Below are 17,463 nucleotides of genomic sequence, written 5' to 3'. Positions count from 1 at the left end.
TTTTCTACCGACCCCCCTCATAAAACCGTTCAAGGTCCGCCACTGATTGAATGTACTTGGGTGGAGCAAAAATTTGCCCGAACATAATACATACACATCTTATTCTCCGTACACACCATTTTGCTTCATTTTGCTTGCCTATTTGACCCAAAAGGTCTCACAAAAAAATTATGGGCAACTAAAATGTGACTGAAGGGTACTATGATTTTCATAGGTTCTAAAACCTCCATTTTTCTGTTCTACTTATTGAACAAATCACGGTGAAATTGAAAAAGTTAGGTAAAGGTGGATGAAATAAGAAAGATGGAATAAAAAGGTAGATGGTGTAATAAATATGTGGATAATGTAAGAGATAGCGAGCAAAAAGATGAATAAATTGTAAGATAAATAGATAACAGGGGTAAGATGCTAAAAAAGTATTTGTAAAAATGGAATAAAGTAGAAGGGGAAATGTTTACTGAAATGTGATTTGGTCTAATTCAGTAGGATCCTGTTAATAACTTACAGCAAATTATGGTAGCAAGTTAAGCACCAATACATTATACATAGTTCCTGGAATTTCTATATGTTGGTCGGAGCCTCGGAGGGAAGCAAGATTGAGATCGCTTGAATATGAACTTGGAACAAAATAGCAAGGGTAACATTAGGAGGCCTAGATCCTCTCCAGTATCCAAGTACCACTAGGAATTTAGTAAAATTTTAACAAAATTGTACAGGAACTTGTTTTTATTCAGATAATTTTGGACAGGAAATTTCAATATACTCTACACCAGAGTTTCAGTATAATGACCTGGGCCTCAAATAGTTCTGACTAGTATCCAATGAAAATCATGGCAACAGAAGCTTGTTTTTCCTCAGATGAAGATATAGAGATGCCGATCAATTACTGAGTGATATCAACAGTTGATCAGACATTACTACATTTCTTTGGCTCCTGAAAAACGCAAACAAACGTGATTTGAAGTTACCTGCAGAATGAAGAGAACCAAACAATAACAACCTTTTGTATTGTAGTCAACCAAGTAAATATGATCACAATGACAAATATGAACTACATTTTCTTTAATTTCATTCCATTTATATCATTATCTGGGTTACTTTTTTAAAGAATTGTTGTGACTTTAGCAGTTCATGGGGCATCTGGGTCCAAATTTTAGTCTGACAGAAATCATCAAAAGAGAACTCTAGTCTTCAGTGGTAACAGGGTGTGGTAGGTCTAAGGGATGCAGTTTCCACCTAATTAATAAAAGGGATTAAATAATTATTTCCTCCTGAATGAGCGAAAAATAAAATAAAATAAAATCATGACTTGATGTGTATAAGAAAGAAAAAGCCATTCTCGAGGCAGCATCAGCATTTACTTAACCAAGGGAACGGAATCTGTAAGAATCTGTCATGCATCACACGTAACTTGTTTCAAAAAACACACAGTTATGTTGTCACCTTTTCCCATTCTCACTGCAAGAGTAGTTCTTCCTTGCACACTTGTATGAATCTCCGTATGTTTAAATATTTGATAAAACTGTACATGATACACAGCCACCAATACTATTCAATAGAAAAGCTTTATAGCTAAATTACCACAGACCAAGTGCCATAACGAGTCTCTTTACCTTTGCTAAAAGAATGATACTTCTGCAAAATATTGCTGCAGCTCTGTCTGCTCTAACTATATAGATTTAAGAACCTCTCCCAAAACCATTCCCCACTGTGTCCAGTGTGTACCACCCTGCATCAAATTCAGGCATCCCAATTTAATTCAACAAGAATTTAAACACGATATGCAGTTAAAGAGAAAACACCATAATATTGTTTGATGTAGCCATAAGAAATAAAAAGCAATGTGAGACAAATCCGAAAGTTGGATTATAACAAAAGACCTGGCAGAATACGGCAAATGGCTCCCTCAGTGGTCCATCACATGACAGCTCACTGGTACTACCATCAATGAAGGTCCCATCAGCAAAGATCACCTGAACCGCCATAGACCTCAGTTTATTTTTGTAGCAAGCTATTCCAGTTTCTTTTTTAATTTTTTTTAGTGGTAATCAAGCAAGCATTTCCGATTAATTATGTGAGATATATATAAAAAAAAGGTATAGGAACAGTTTAACTGAAGAATCAAATAAGTCTAGTTGGTCCTTGATCTTGTAGGAAAGAACATGCATGATTCAGTATCTTGAGACAATGATTGGTTTTGACTCTAGCTTTCATTTTTTTTTATTTGGGTGATTCTACGAGTGACATCATAACAACTTTATCTTCTAAACTCTTTTTGTATACAAGTAACTGAGTAAGAGTGTGACACCTCATTTCATATCTCTAAGACATTATTGTTCATTACTTATTAAGGGTCTAATAAGGGAAAAAATAACAAATAACAAACCACATAAACAGACATGCTGCTCATAAGTAGATCTGCCAATATTGAAAATAACCAAACATAACAAAAAAAAAAGACAGAATGAGAGGATAAATGGATATGAACACACGCAACCTGAACGAGGATTGATTTCACCAATTTGTTGTATGAAGTAATCATTTAACATTTCATGTACTAATATTTATCAGGTGCCAGCTCTAGACGAAAGAGGAAAGGTAAGAGATAGGAAACACGAGGACATTGCTCCCGACCTAATATAGTGATGTTAGATAAAGGATATTTGTAATGTAAGTGTTACAGAAAACAAGATCAAGTTCATGCCATGATTTCAATCTAACGGGTCATCCTCTTCTATCATTGATCCAGACAAACATGACACCGTAACTTATAAGTCCACTGAAATAATATTTTTTCTCTTCTATGTTCATAGGTAGTATAATACTACTATTTACTAGCCTATCATTTTCCATAACTTTGATGCTACTTTTATATGTTTTTGAGTGTCTAGACCTAAACTTAGAGTTATTACTAATCAACCAAACAGGAGACGAGGAAGCCTCAGAGCTCGTTAGGAACACTCTCATTTCAAAATGGTAAACATGACTGTATTTCTTAGATAAAACCAAGAATGACAACTAACATGGCTGGTGCAGGGTCAGGGTCAGGCAAAAACTTCACTTCTGGGAGGTGTAAATGCACAGACCATTACCAAAACGTATTTACTAGTTAGAAATTATAGAAGGTCCTTTCTTGTGTGATTAGGAACTTTTTTGCAATAAGTTAAAGTAAATAAAGATTTTTGCAAAAGTAGAAGACTAGAAGAAGAACATTTATTTAGTTTCTATAAAAAGTGGTAACATAAGAAGTAATATAAACATGTCACAAGCTCAGAGTAACAAAATATCAACTGAGATGCTGAAGGACTATTTCTAGTAGCTAAAAAACTTCCTGCCTAGCACTGTCCAATTTTCTTTTTCTTTTTTGTCAGGTGAAAAATGCATGACTACCCAAAAAGAAACATTGAAACGTAATAGTTAACAAAGCACTATAAACCTATTCAAATGAAAGTAGAAATCTGCCAAGACAACTATCTTTATATTGGCCGAAAAGAGAGTAAAGGAATGTTTTATACATATTTAAGACATGAGAAATGAAGTCGTAACAGCCATCAGAATTTGTTCATGTAAACATAAACCCCATACAACACCCCTACGAGCTTTACCTCTGCCTACAATACCAACAACCCAATAGAGTGAGGCAATTATTTCCCAATACGTAAAGAGATAAGTTTTGGATGCAGAAACAGCTCCAGGTATTTAATAATTAGAGAAATCTCCCCTGTTCAGTAAATTAGTAAAGAAAGCACCTGTCTTTGGGATAAGATTTGCAGTTCATCGACAAGGACTTCTGAAGAAACCCACTAATGAATATGTACACCAAAAAGCTCCCTTAAGTTATTATTTGAAGCCCCAAGCTTTGCATAGACTGCGTAAATGTGAAGGAAGAGAGAAACAGAGAAACAGAGAAACAAACTGAAGTAGAGGGTGGGTGGCAAAGAGAAAGGTAGCCATACTTTAAGATACCAAGAACTAGAAAATCAAAATTTTGATAGGAAACAATAAAATCAAAACTTAACAATTGCATTCAATAAATAGCAAGACACTTCCCAATAACTGCGAGTTATGAGACATTCAATCACAAAATGACTTCTTCTTCAAACAAGTTACACGTTGCAAAAAATGTCAAAACAAAATGGTATAGTTAACCACACCTCTGATGCATATCCAGCAGTTGCTCCAGGCACTGGTTTTGTATACGAACTAACAGGGGAGCTTCTCTGCACAGCCTCACAAAAAGCAATAAGACGTTCTCGATTCCCAAGCTCTACAGCCTGGATTGATAAGAGTAATAATGAGCTATTCATTCTTCTTGGTTTAGAAGCAATTAGAGATTATGCCAACTATTATCTCAGAAAATTGAAGCCTTTAAATTCACAGTTAAGATGAAAGTTTGGTTGCTGCTCTAGCCTCTAATCAGTACTTAAAGAAATGTACACGGAAAGAGAGGATCCACTGAGAGCCCTTCTTTTAAAATGAGAGGTAAGTCAACTAAACACAGTAATACCATCGAAAAAGAGACTCAACTGGCATCAAGCAAGCGACAAATAGTTGAACTAGCTAGATGTAAGCAACAAAAATTGCATTGCACTATTAGTCTAATGGCATTTACTTTAACACTGGAACCTCATGAGTCATGGCAACTGTCAAAATAATACCGATAATAAATCCAGAGTAGCGTCAGTAAAGCTTTAACAGATGTCCGATGTTTCAATCAGATTCATCCTCTTGTCAACAAAATGTCACAGAAAGGTTACAATATGATAAAGCGAAAATTTTCCAGCATGACATAAGGGAAACATGACTGTAAAGCCAATTAATAAATGAAATGTATAAACAGCATCATTGTCAAACCACAAATTTTACAAAGCCAAAACAATGGATTAGTTCTGTTTGACCTGTACTGTGTCATTCCTTGGAACTCGGGGATGTGGATGAACCTTGAACCCTTTCGAAGACATAACCTCAGCAATTAAAAGTGAACCCTGTTTAAGAAATATAATAAAGCAGAGATAAAGTAACTAAAGAATATAGAGATCAGAGTGTTATTTATATCTTGCATATTATACCTTGATGGCCTCCCCAACCATCTGAGGTGAAAGGTACAATCCCTGAAAGAAAGTCCGCATGATATCACCAGGAGTTGAGCCACAATCAATACCAAGTCCTGGGGCAGACAAACGAGATGCAGCTGCTTTCACCCATTTTTCTTTCCCGGCAACATAACCACCACATGGTGCAATTGTCCCTCCTGGATTTTTTATCAAACTTCCAGCAACCAAATCTGCACCCTGTGAACAATTAATGAGTTCTTCTTTCTTATCCAGTATAATTACTATTACAAACAGAATTTGCAACATACCACCATGGGAGGCTCAATTGCGTTCACAAATTCACCATAGCAGTTATCCACCATGACCAGACAATTTGGGTTCTGCATCTGTATGTTACATAAAACATTAGCAGATGGATCTTTCAAGTTAAGAAATTTTCAGAGATTTTACCGCGTATGCAAAAACTAAATATAAACCAATTAAGTGCATGAGAAACCAAGGTAACAGGATGAACAAACCGCAGATGAACAAACCGTCAAAGCAATGGCACATGAAAATATCACTTTTATATTACAATTAGGCCAAAGTTAAAGCATGGAGATTACAGTTAAAGATCATACTGAAAGTTTTCAGCATGGTCCTTTTACAAATAAATATCTTAATAAAATTAGCCTAGGAAAGGGACATAATTTAATAGTAAGTGCTTCAGGCATACCTTTATCATTTTTATAGCTCTCCCTATCTCATTCACACTTAAACTGCAACGCCATGAATAACCACATGATCTTTGTATGAGTGCACACTTTGTTTGAGGAGTCACGGCATTTGCCAGTCCATCCCAGTCAAGTCCACCATCCTCAGCAAGCTGAAATAGCATCTAGACCATCAGTATTTTGCAGATTGTCACCTGAATGCTTCCCATCACACTACCAGGAAAACAGAAAATATGAAAACAGAGAAATAGAAAGAGAAGAAATGCAAGGATAGAATGATAGATTACTGCATGTTCTCTATATTTGATTCCAAAATCTTTCAGAGATCCAATCCCATTACAGTCTCTCTTTCCAATGACTTCCTCCAAAGTGTCGTATGGAGCACCAGCAACTGCCAGAAGCTAGAAAACTGGTAAGTCTAGAAGACACTCTTCCAGATATTAGCTAGCTTAAACCTTGGGAAACAAGAAGTGAAGATCTCAAATTTCTATTGCAAGCAGAAAGAAAAAATACCTAAGATATAAGTAGAAGTAAAACAGAAAAAGAACTAACCTCATCACCTGGCCTCAACATAGCAAACAAGGCACAAGTGATAGCATGGGTGCCTGAAAAAAACTGATAGACCAAACAATGAGGAAAAAAGGTGAACAAGAACCGAAGGCTGCAGAGAGATAAGGGGGGAACAATTACATGTGAACGGACAATTGCAGATTCAGCACCAAATATTTCGGCAAATGCTTGGTCTAAACCTTCACGTCCTCCAGCTTCATCATGCCCATAACCAGTGCATCCAGCAAAAAACTACACAAAGTGGGATCAGAGAACTCTGTTGATGTCATTGATACTTGCCATTTAATAAGATCAAGAAAACAACATATTTACTACTGTAATATTAAATGGATGGCCAACAAAGGAGACACAGTTGGGCTAATGGACAAATTATCACAAATAAAAAACTTCATATCAATAAAACATAATTTCTTCCAGTCAACATCAGACGTAATTTATTTTGATGTATCAATTCCCCAAGAAAAGAAAAATGAATCTCATAATCCTGCTCCCTATAGTTTGAGATTATGGTTGGTAACTTGGTACGGGAACATTTTTTGTTTGGTAGTTGTAGGCATAGAAAAATATCCAGTAGTTAAAATGAAAATTCTTAAATGTCTACCGATGAACTAATCCTAAATTTGTGACATTAGTCAGAATAGTTTATCCTTCACCTTTGTCCTTTCTACTACATTGTGAAATCTAGGCTAATAGTATTTGACCAAACATTAAAGGTGCTATTGGACAATGTTAAGATCCAAATGCATATCATGTAAGGTAGGCTTACACTATGCTTGGATAGCTATTGTGGTAGGAAATGAAGGAGAAGGAAGTTGAGAGAAAAGAGAGGGATGTGAGGGGAGGGGAAGGGAGGGGATGGGAGGGGAGGGGAGGGAAGAAGTGTGCCTTTTATTTTTCCTCTAAACCTTTCCAATATCGGAAGGATTTGTTTTATTGAAAGGGAAGGAAAATAGATCCCTCCGATTCCGTTCCTTCCCCTCCCCCAAAGGCCTAAATCATATCCATACAAGGGAGGTCTGTGATGATAAATCCCTCACTTTTGGCTCTCCTCCCTTTTCCTTTAATTACCCTATCCAAACACACTGTCTGTCTTGACAACAAATACCATAATAAGCTCCATTGCCTCCATCTACCCAAAAAGAAGCCTTTAAGCACTATCCACAGTATAGTACAGTTAGTACAGTATACAATAGAATTTCCAGATCCACTCACATGAGATCCAACACGAGCATTCTGAAAAGCTTTCAGAACACGGGAAGTATTGTTTGCTACTAAATTATCGATGCCCCTGAACTCTGAGTGCAGTGAAGCGACTGCATTTTCGACCTGGATTGTTAATACGAACAAGAATTCAGCATCATTCTTAGCAGAAGTATTTTTAAAAGTCCCACAAGCATTTATTATCCAACCGGAGCAAGAACAAACATGCAATATTTTCAGTTACTCATATACACTAAAGCACGAAATAGAAAAGGAGTTTTAATCATGGGGGTTAGAAGGGGTATCATGGACTCATGGGGCTTAGAAGGGGTATCATGGACTCATGGGGCTTAGAAGGGGTATCATGGACTCATGGTGCTTTGATTCAGCGACAAAAGAATGACAATAACCTTTGTGCTTCATACATAAAGCCATAAAGCCATAAAGGTCAGTAAATAGGGATATCAAAGTACTTCTCTAGTTAATGTTCTTTCATATGGGCATATATAGAAAAGCAGAACAAGAAAACATATGTAGCCCATTAAATCCATAAGTTATAGCAAGAATCAATTGGCTGTTGCAGGAGGCAAGCTCACTGCAGATATTCTCCAATGGAGATAGAGAAGAGATAGAACAGAAAGGAGGAAGACAAAATTCTTTAGAGAGAATGAGAGAGATAGAATCAGAGAGAGAGTTAAAGAAGTTTGTTATTTTCTTGAATTCTCTAATACAATGACAGAAGACATGTATTTATATGCTACACCAATACTAACTGATTACATGTATCTAACTACTTAAGACTAAGGTTAGCTCCCCTAACGTTGGCAAGCCCAAGAATTCACCATGACAGTGACCAGAACTCCAGGGTATCCAAGAGGTCACAAATTCTTGTTTCAAATTTTTATTTTGGCCCTTTAATCTGTTGCAGGGGGTGGATCTAGTACTTTTGAACAGGTGAGACTGATGCAAAAATTCTTGGTGAATTTATGATCTAATTTCTTAGAGACTTTTTAAGAAAATGCCCTGAAATAGTTACATTACAGCATTCACAGCTGAACACTCACTCTTAACAGGATCAACCAATTTCTAGTGAGAGAATATTAGGGAAGGAGACATTTCTCTACTAGTTGTAACTTTTGTTACATCAATCAAAGAACAACAATACCCAGATCATCTACCATGCCATTTATTTCCATTGGATCGTTAGTTACCAAAGCCTTTTGGATAAAGGTAAACCAGGGAAAGTCTCAATCAAAAAGGCTTCCAACTATTTTGTTTTAATTGGTGTATAGAAGTTACAAAGGCAATGATGTACACCGGATTTGATCCTAAGTTATGGGTACAATCCCCTAGACTCTACCAATAAAGCTAGCTCGCATACACAGATGACTTCTGATTACAAATATACGTGGGATATGACATACTGTTGTTGCAATGCATTGTTAAGGATAATGCTTATATTAGTGAAATGGTGATGAATTGATTAACAAAAACTACATAATGCTAAAACTCATAAATGATGATTACATCCATTGACCAGATAATTCACTGAATCAGTGTCCTTACTTGAAGCCTAATTTGAAGTATACAAGCCCAAAGTTCCAAGGCAATACAAATTGAACAATTTATCGAAACTAAAGTCCAAGCAACAAAGGAGAAGTCTCAAGCTAATTATTCTGATTCCACCTTGTAATTATTCTAATTTCAAGACTGCTTAAAACCACTAACAATTCCTTCTTCAATAAACACCAATTTTGGGTACTTGGGCACATGACTTACATCCTTACTTCATTTTGAAAGCACATAAATTCATCCATTCAAACACAACAAACTTAACTTCTTCATTCCATCCTAACATAACATAACATAACAAAAAATACGGTAAAATTTAGCCAAACTCTGATTCCCATAATCCAAGACTTATTCATGTTCATCAAAAGTACATAAACTTCACATGCATTTACCAAAGTTTGTTAATTAATCCAAACCCCAGAATTAAAAATTAATCAAAATGGAAATTGAAGTTGAGAAACAAATTTAAGAAAGTTGGGAAATTGTGACACTTACCTCGGGAACAAAAGGACTGTCAAAATGATAACAAGGAGCAATGGGAGAGGAGAGAGAAACGTTAGAAGGATTAGAGGCTATGGCTTTTATGGGTTTGTATATTTTCAAGGGATAAGAAAATGAAGCACCTGACAAAGCCAACATCATCATCTCCCTCAACAAAGGATTCTCAGTTTGCTGGTAGTAGAGGGCGAGGCCAAAGAGAGAGAGGAACTAAAAAGCTATTGATATTTGATAAGCCTCTAACTGGATTATGTATACGGTTCGGACATAAATGAGCACGACCCGTTGTAACACGAGAAGTACGCCGATAGCCCATGGGTCGTGGTCTTCGCATAGGAGCATACGAACCATTTTAGAAATTTGTCACGATCACTTTGGATACACCTGTTTATTCTTAACTAGGGATGGCAGTGCGACGGTGTTGCGGGAGACCTGCCCCGCATCCGCTCCAATAGGCCGGGATGGAGGTAGGTTTGGCGGGTGTTGGGGCGGGGATTGGTATAAAAATCGTACTCGCCATGGGTGATGGGGCGGGCGTGGATTTTGTGTTGAACCCGCCCCATCCTCGCCCGCCCCGCCTCATCCCCACTCGCCCCGCCCCATCCCCACTCGCCCCGCTTCATACCCGCCATGGGTGATGGGGTGAGTTTGGATTTATTTGCATCTTTAGGTGATAATATAAATTTAGGTGAAATTTTTATGTTTTTTGTTTGGATTTTTTTGTTATGACGAGTATTTTTTTCGATTATATAGGTTACTTTAGTCATAAGGTATTTTTTTTCTATAGTTAACTTTGATTACTCCGTATATATGGCAAATGTTTGCTAAATAAGAAAAATTAGGCGGGTATGAAACGGGGATAAGACGGGGATGGATAACCAGTTGGATGGTGGGGCGGGGATGGATTTTAGCTTACACCCGTAGGAGCGGGGATGGGGCGGGGATGGGGATGGAGGGATCTACATCCGCATCTGTCCCGCCCCATTGACATCATTCTCAACCAATTAAAGATTCTATAGTTAGTATATAAGGGGCTCATTAGTATGGCAGTTGGAGTTAGAGTTGGAGTTGTCCTTCACAGCCTGAATATGTCGAACTACGTAGTAAATTTAAATCGGTGCATTCTTGAAAAAATAAGTTAGTTTACTCATTTTTTAAGTTTCTAAAAGTTATTACTGCCTCTTTTTTTATTGTCACGTGTGTTCTAGAAAATTCACTAACCATTGTACTTTGAAGCATCAATCTGTTTTGAGAGTCTTGATGAAGGGATATTGATTTTGGTACACTTGTTAATTGATTTTGGACTCCTCCTTGTAAGTAGAACATATAAAACTGTTTATCCCTATATTGAGACGAACCTAACAAAATGTCTTTTTTTTAAATACGCACCGAAATGGATGGTTAACCGGGGTGGCAGAAAGATGGGGGCGGAGCACATAGGAAAGTAAATGAATGTGGGTCGCATGTGAAGTTGAACTCAATCTGAATCCGATTCATTGACAACCCTATTTATGATTATTTAGTGGACACGTGATCTGAACAAATAAGGTGACATTTGTATTTATTTGGTAAGTAATTTGAAATTAAGTAATAAATCATATCGGATTTCTCGATTCACATGTTAAACGACGTGTCACATACTATTTTGTTTATTTATAATAATTGAAATATTAAGGTGCATGTATATAAATTAAATTTCTTGTAGCCATAATCAAAGAGCTTTTCCTTTCTCTCTTTTAAAAGTTCAAGAAATCATCATAGTTATACAGTAAAAAAGAGTAAAAACCCTTAAAGTATAGATAAATAGTCGATCTAAATTCCAACTACAGAACTAGGTCGAAAATGAATCGAGGTAAGTTTTTAATTCTATCATTTCTCATTTGATAAGTACTACTTACGTCACATTTTTCAATAGTTAAGAAGCGTTTCTTTGTTCATTTTAACATTGTATTGCTGATAAAATGTGAGGAACTGCATTACATATAGTTGTATGTATCACTGATTAATTGAAAGAGGATCTGCGTGCATTAGGTCATATGATTGAGTTTCTCATATCTCATTCGTAGTTTGTAATTCCTTTATGGCTCATTTACATCAACAACAACAGAACATTAACTATACATAGAATACAAATTGTCTTTCCACCAACTTAGTTGAACACATTTATTCTACTGAAGTTACAATGTCTTATTTGTTTGTTTGATGATAATTATGGAACTAGAATTTATTATTTTATTCGTATACATTTGTATTTGATTTAGTATATTTTAATTAAAACACTGCATAAAAAATAATTATACATCTTTCTTTGAGTTGTTTTATAACACTCTTAAGGGTCCCTCAAAGAATGAACACTCTTAGGGGCCGGAGAAACCCCAATTGTCAATTGAAATATAAATTACACTTCAGCTTTAAAATCATTACGATATAAATTGCACTTCAGCTTCAAAATCACTATTAATCTTCATAATCTAATCAAAGATTGTACTTATGAAATAAAGCTTTTAATTTATTTTGTCATTTGATTTTTGTTGTTCTAATTGAAAAAGATAAATAAAAACATTAGAAAATTTTATAAGCCGTTATTACTCTTTTCGATAGTTGTACGACGTGTACTTTTATAAATGTTTATCTTTCTTTAAACAACTACGTACCCTACTTCAATTTTTTGTTTGAGTACCTTTACCATTGGAGTAGAAAATTTCAATTATAGATTTATGGAAATTCCATCTTCTTAAAATGATTTAATTAAATTCCTTTAAAGTTTTTCTTGTAAGATTTCAAATTGTTCAAAGTTTATCCCTCACACTTTGCAAATTAAATATCTATCACACACATCTTGGTTACGTAGTACATAGTATATATTATGAATTTATGAAGAATATGTTGTATATTTTCCCATATATAGTTATTAACAAGTAACTAAGATTAACATTTTCCCGACTAAAATAATATGATAAACTTAATTAAAAATTGAAATGGTTATAGATTGTGAAATGACGGATGCACAAAGGAGCAAGAATGAGGTAGTAGTGTATGATGACCAAATTCATAACGAAAAACCTTTATTCAGTCCTGAAGAATTAGAGGGAATAGACGTGATAAAGAAAGGTGAAAACTTCATAGAAGTTGATTGCGGATGTACTAATAACAAATATGGTGATTCAGCTGGCAAGCTTAGGATTTACGGTCATGGTAGACTTGAAATATATTGTGATTGCTATCCTGGATGCAATGCAGGTATGACAAACTATCTATATTGTTTTAATATAAAATTTAAAATTTAAAATTTAAATGAGAAATGATAAGTAATCCCAAGTGAAATGAAAATTGGTGCACAGAAAAGATAAGCCCAAGTGAATTTGAGAAGCATGCAGGGTTAAGTGGAGTGAGCAACTGGAAGACTCATATATGGGTGTTTGTTAATGAAGAAAAAGTGCCACTAAAAAAGACTAACTTGACCAAGTACTATAAAGGGTCAGCAAGTGATCTTAGTGTTAGTATTAGGCCTCGTCGAAGTCGTACTGTTCATCGTGATGAGCTTATGACTTGCACTGCCTGTGGTAAGGACCGCCGCTTCTTGTGTCGAGACAAAGCCGAGTATAAGGTCTACCACCAAGCTAACCTAGCCACTCATACTTGGACTTGCTCTGATTATCCTTACGAAATGTAAGTCTCTATTCTCATGCATATATTTACTAGAAGTATCTTCTAATCATATACTTAGAATGAGAATGATTTAAAAAAATGTGCAGCTTAGGATGTCAGGATGATGAAGAAAGGGGGACGAAATTAAAGTTCAGGGGATGTCCCTTAATGCCAATATGCAAAGGTTGCACATCATGTGTATGCTTTGGTTGCGCTATGTGCCGCTTCGAAGATTGCGACTGTCGTTCTTGCGTCGATTTTGTTCAAAACTCTGAGCCTTAGAAGTTTAACAACCAAGATTAAAGCTTAGAGTAATGTAGTATTTCATTATCTTGCTAAGCTAATGCCTTTTAGAACAAATTTTAAAGATGAAAAAATATGTTTGAGGTGTTTCAACTACCCTAAATTAGCAAGCATAATATTTTCTTTTTTTAAGCTAATGTCTTTTGGAATAGAACAAATATGTGAGAATCATTGTCAGTCAAAGTACAAGGTTTCTTATTTTCTACATACTTTCTAGTAAGTTATGCCATATTTGAAAGAAGACGGGCCTAAACTTATGACATTTGAACACTGTTGAATGGAGAAGCTGCAAATAACAAGACCTAAATGTGTTTTCCTTGCTATAAAAATTGGTCAGGGGACAGTTATATCTGTTTTCAGGCATTAACAAAAATTCTGAGTGTACAGAAAATTTACATATAGTAAGAGCCCAAGAATTGAACAAAAATGTGGATGTCAAGTTAGAAAGTATAAAGTACAACCCCGTTTCCCAATTCCAACTTGCTAGCATCGCAGTCAGCAGACTACACTTGTGAACATCAACACCTTAGTTGCTCTTACCAGACGGAAACAACACCAAACCAAAAAAAGTACATTAACTGCTTCACGACTCCCAACATTGAAACATCTACTGCTACTACTAGTTGGAAATAAGAGCAACCTTCCTGTCCGACCAGTTAGTGCAGTTATGTAATACCTTGAGGAGGTCCATTTCCTAAACGATACCTGCCTCTGCCTCTGCCTCTACCTCTACGTGCACTTGATATTCCACTGACCACAGTGTTTCCTTGAACACCTAAAGCATTAGGTCCCACGAGCTTCAGTCCGAGATTGTTGAACAAATATAACAACCGATCTTGGTCTCCTCCATTTACTTTCTGTAGCTGTTCCACCTGTTCACGAGATACTACTGCATATAGCTGCAAAGGAAGGCAACTGTGTTTTGTACATTTTGTACCCTCATCCACCAAACAACTGCAATCATCACATAATTCACTACTTAAGTCATCAAAACAAACTTTCAGAATCCCATTATCTGTCAACGGATCAACTATAAACAAAAACCTTCCAACTTCTAAGTCAGGCCTCTTAAACAGATCGACAAGGGTCTCACAGCTGGGTCCAAGGCTTTTTTTCCCACATTTCCTTCCGTCCAGCTGCAGATTCCTTGTGCCTCGATAAATGCGGCCAGCTTCTCTTAAACCACTAAAAAACGCCCCGTGCATTGTGGCTGGGTACTTCCTAGTTGTTGCTTCACCAGCAAAGAACAATCGGTTTTCAACACTTTCAGATAAGATATCATAGTCCACTCCACTTGAGCCTACTTTCACATGAGAATATGAACCATATGAAAGAGGATCATTGCCCCACCTTGTGCAAAGTGTCTGAATAGGATCAGGCACATTAACACCTTTAGGATTGTATATACCTATTGGAACCGCCAATAATAAGTTTACAAAAAAAAAGAGAGTATAATGAATCAAATATGAAACAAATTGCACATAGTAAACCGAAACAGCAAATATACCTCTGAGCTGATTCAGAACTCGATGCAGCAGAATTGATGGATCGGTGCTTTCAAAATCCTGGGCAGCTTCTCCTGCAACCAAGGCTACGAGTACTGCACCACCAGAAACAGTATGATAACCATAGAATAGAAAATACTCCCCTCTGTCATGGGCATGATTGCTAAGACAACCAAATGTGTCTAGATCTTCTCCCCAAAATACATGAGGAAAAACCATTGCAACTTTGTTAAGCAACCCAAAACCCATCCGGTTAATAGCCTCGAGCTTGTTTCGTGGCAACTCAGGTTTAAATGTGATTGTCTTTTGCTTCATCACTCCCAGAGGCACAGTACACAGGGCAATATCTGCTTGAAAGACTTGGTCCCCAGCTATAACCTCAACACCGTTATTTCCATATCTAATAGTATGAACAGTCTTCCCATACAATATCGGAACTCCTTCACACAAGGATTTGATCAGCTTCCAGTTCCCGCCGGCAAGGAAACAGTGATCACCCCCCATTTCATAGGGATCATCCTGATCCCAATACGTTGCTGAGAGCTCTGACAAACATCCGGCATTAGCATATTCTAAGTTCGCATAATGCCAATCAAGAAGTTGACTTTCATCATTACTTTTGGCTACTGAATAAAGGTCTTGAAGAATATCCAACACAGAACCTAGAGAAATATCATTTGCGAATCCACCCATAATTTTTCGCAGCTCAGTTACTTTATCCAACAAACGATTAAAAGTAACTTCAACTTTGGAATCTATCTTTTGATCAACAAGTGTTCCATCTGGCTTGTACAAAGGACATTTATCTCTCACCTTATGCAATGGAATTGACAGTTGCCTAGCTAAAACACCCAAAGGGTTAGCATGAATGCCGGTAATAACACTTCCACCTAACTCAACTGCAGCAGACTGACCCTTTTTACCCATTTTCTGAGTATAGACTCTTCCCCCAGGGCGGTTTCTTCCTTCAAGAACAATAACCTTAAAACCAAATGACAATAATTGCCTTGCTGCAGCAAGACCGGCAAGTCCTACCCCGATTATAACAACTGACCCCTCAGATGCCTCCTCTGGAATCTGAGAAGTGAAAGCCGACGAAACACCAAAATTAATGTACCCATTGTACAAAAGAAAATCATAAGCAGAGGATATCAAACGCTCAAACTCACTACTAACAGTTTCCCGGACCTGCCCCTTGGACAACCACACTCGAACATTGTCTCTCCACCTAGCAAGGATGTGGTTCCTTACAACAATGTAGTCATTTTGTTCTTTCCCACCTAAGTCCCCCACCACACCAGCCCTAATCTCCTCGTCAAGCAACGCATCAATGGGGAAACCTAGTGATAAAGCTATCATTGCCTCAGTTTCAGTTTCTTTCTCCAAGTCATCCCTCGTACGATTCCTTTTCTTTAATGGACCGCCTAAATGCTCCTCTATGAACTCGTCCATCAACTTTTCATCATAATTTTTAGTACTAACTTTCCTCCTCAATGACCTTTTCGGAACCAAACCATCTGAAACCGGGGTCTCCATGTTCAACCCCACAAGCAAAACCCCCCAAAACTTTCCACAGTTATAAGATAAATTTCACAATATACAAAACTTGAAGGTCAATCAATCAAACCAATAAATTCGTATTTCCTTAAAAGAATGTCACAAAAGTGACAAAACACACAAAAACACAATACCCATACACTATTTTTTCTACATTATGAACAGCAAAAGAAACGCTATACTGTACAAGATTTTGAAACGCGATTCTTTCCTACAACAATGGCCAAAACGCCCCATGCAAAATGGATGAACAAATGGTAAAATTAGACTTTAATTGAAAAGGGAAATCAAGAGCATACCTTAAAATCGTCAACTTAAATCCCAAATGAAGGGAAATTAAAAAGGGGTTGAGGAGAGAGAAAACAGGGATTAGCATAAGTGTTGAAAGGTTCAGAAGAATTCGAACTTTCCCCAAATCGAAGAACCTATAACTGAATTGAAGCGAATCGGAGTGCAGTTGAATGGGGTGGTGGTTAATTTGAATTAATTTAGGTGGAGCGTTTTGAAATAAATTTTAATTTTTGAAATTAGGGTTCTTGCGGGTTTTTAGATGTGGTGATGAAGATGGTGATGTAAGTGGGAACCTCGAAGTGTGTGAGAAGAGTTAAAATATGAATTTAGAAATGTTGATTGGAGGGAAGGGTGAACAAATTGAAGTGGGTCCAAGTATCGTATTTAATTGGATCACACCCTTTGGACTTTCTATGAATACTCCTACAACTATGGGGCTGGTCCAACTTACGGTGTACTTGGGTTCCCACTTCCCAGAGGAAGTATTAGTTTGGTTCACTCAACATTGCACTTTGTGAAACTATAGGAAATTTAACGCATAACCGGTTGTAG

General features: G+C 36.7%; 3 protein-coding genes across 8 annotated transcripts; 1 reads left to right on the top strand and 2 right to left on the bottom strand.

The window, feature by feature from the left end:
* Window positions 1–439: 439 nt before the first annotated feature.
* LOC110803529 (uncharacterized) lies at window positions 440–9,853 on the bottom strand. 6 transcript variants are annotated; one of them, XM_022009042.2, is made up of 13 exons: window positions 9,605–9,852; window positions 7,550–7,663; window positions 6,320–6,568; window positions 6,055–6,168; window positions 5,770–5,919; window positions 5,363–5,440; window positions 5,070–5,291; window positions 4,899–4,985; window positions 4,155–4,274; window positions 1,881–1,973; window positions 1,614–1,729; window positions 1,444–1,522; window positions 440–934 (listed from the first exon to the last, which is right to left on the bottom strand). In XM_022009042.2, the coding sequence occupies exons 1-11, from the start codon at window positions 9,752–9,754 to the stop codon at window positions 1,670–1,672; spliced, it is 1,437 nt and encodes a 478-aa protein (XP_021864734.1). In that variant the 5' UTR covers window positions 9,755–9,852; the 3' UTR covers window positions 440–934; window positions 1,444–1,522; window positions 1,614–1,669. The 6 variants fall into 6 exon arrangements, with proteins under 6 accessions (XP_021864734.1, XP_021864738.1, XP_056683522.1 ...); XM_022009046.2 differs by lacking the exon at window positions 1,881–1,973 and having other exon boundaries at window positions 6,320–6,382; window positions 6,458–6,568; XM_056827544.1 differs by lacking the exon at window positions 1,444–1,522 and having other exon boundaries at window positions 6,320–6,382; window positions 6,458–6,568; window positions 9,605–9,851.
* Window positions 9,854–12,603: 2,750 nt separating this feature from the next.
* Window positions 12,604–13,537, top strand: LOC110803524 (protein ULTRAPETALA 2-like). The gene is made up of 3 exons (XM_022009035.1): window positions 12,604–12,847; window positions 12,949–13,276; window positions 13,363–13,537. The coding sequence occupies exons 1-3, from the start codon at window positions 12,604–12,606 to the stop codon at window positions 13,535–13,537; spliced, it is 747 nt and encodes a 248-aa protein (XP_021864727.1).
* Window positions 13,538–14,223: 686 nt separating this feature from the next.
* On the bottom strand, window positions 14,224–16,599 carry LOC110803523 (lysine-specific histone demethylase 1 homolog 2). Its single transcript, XM_022009034.1, has 2 exons — window positions 15,066–16,599; window positions 14,224–14,966 (listed from the first exon to the last, which is right to left on the bottom strand). The coding sequence occupies exons 1-2, from the start codon at window positions 16,597–16,599 to the stop codon at window positions 14,224–14,226; spliced, it is 2,277 nt and encodes a 758-aa protein (XP_021864726.1).
* Between the last annotated feature and the right edge of the window lie 864 nt (window positions 16,600–17,463).

Source organism: Spinacia oleracea, chromosome 4 (genome assembly GCF_020520425.1).
Source record: "Spinacia oleracea cultivar Varoflay chromosome 4, BTI_SOV_V1, whole genome shotgun sequence".
Classification (NCBI taxonomy): domain Eukaryota; kingdom Viridiplantae; phylum Streptophyta; class Magnoliopsida; order Caryophyllales; family Amaranthaceae; genus Spinacia; species Spinacia oleracea.
This window is presented reverse-complemented; position numbering and strand designations above follow the sequence as displayed.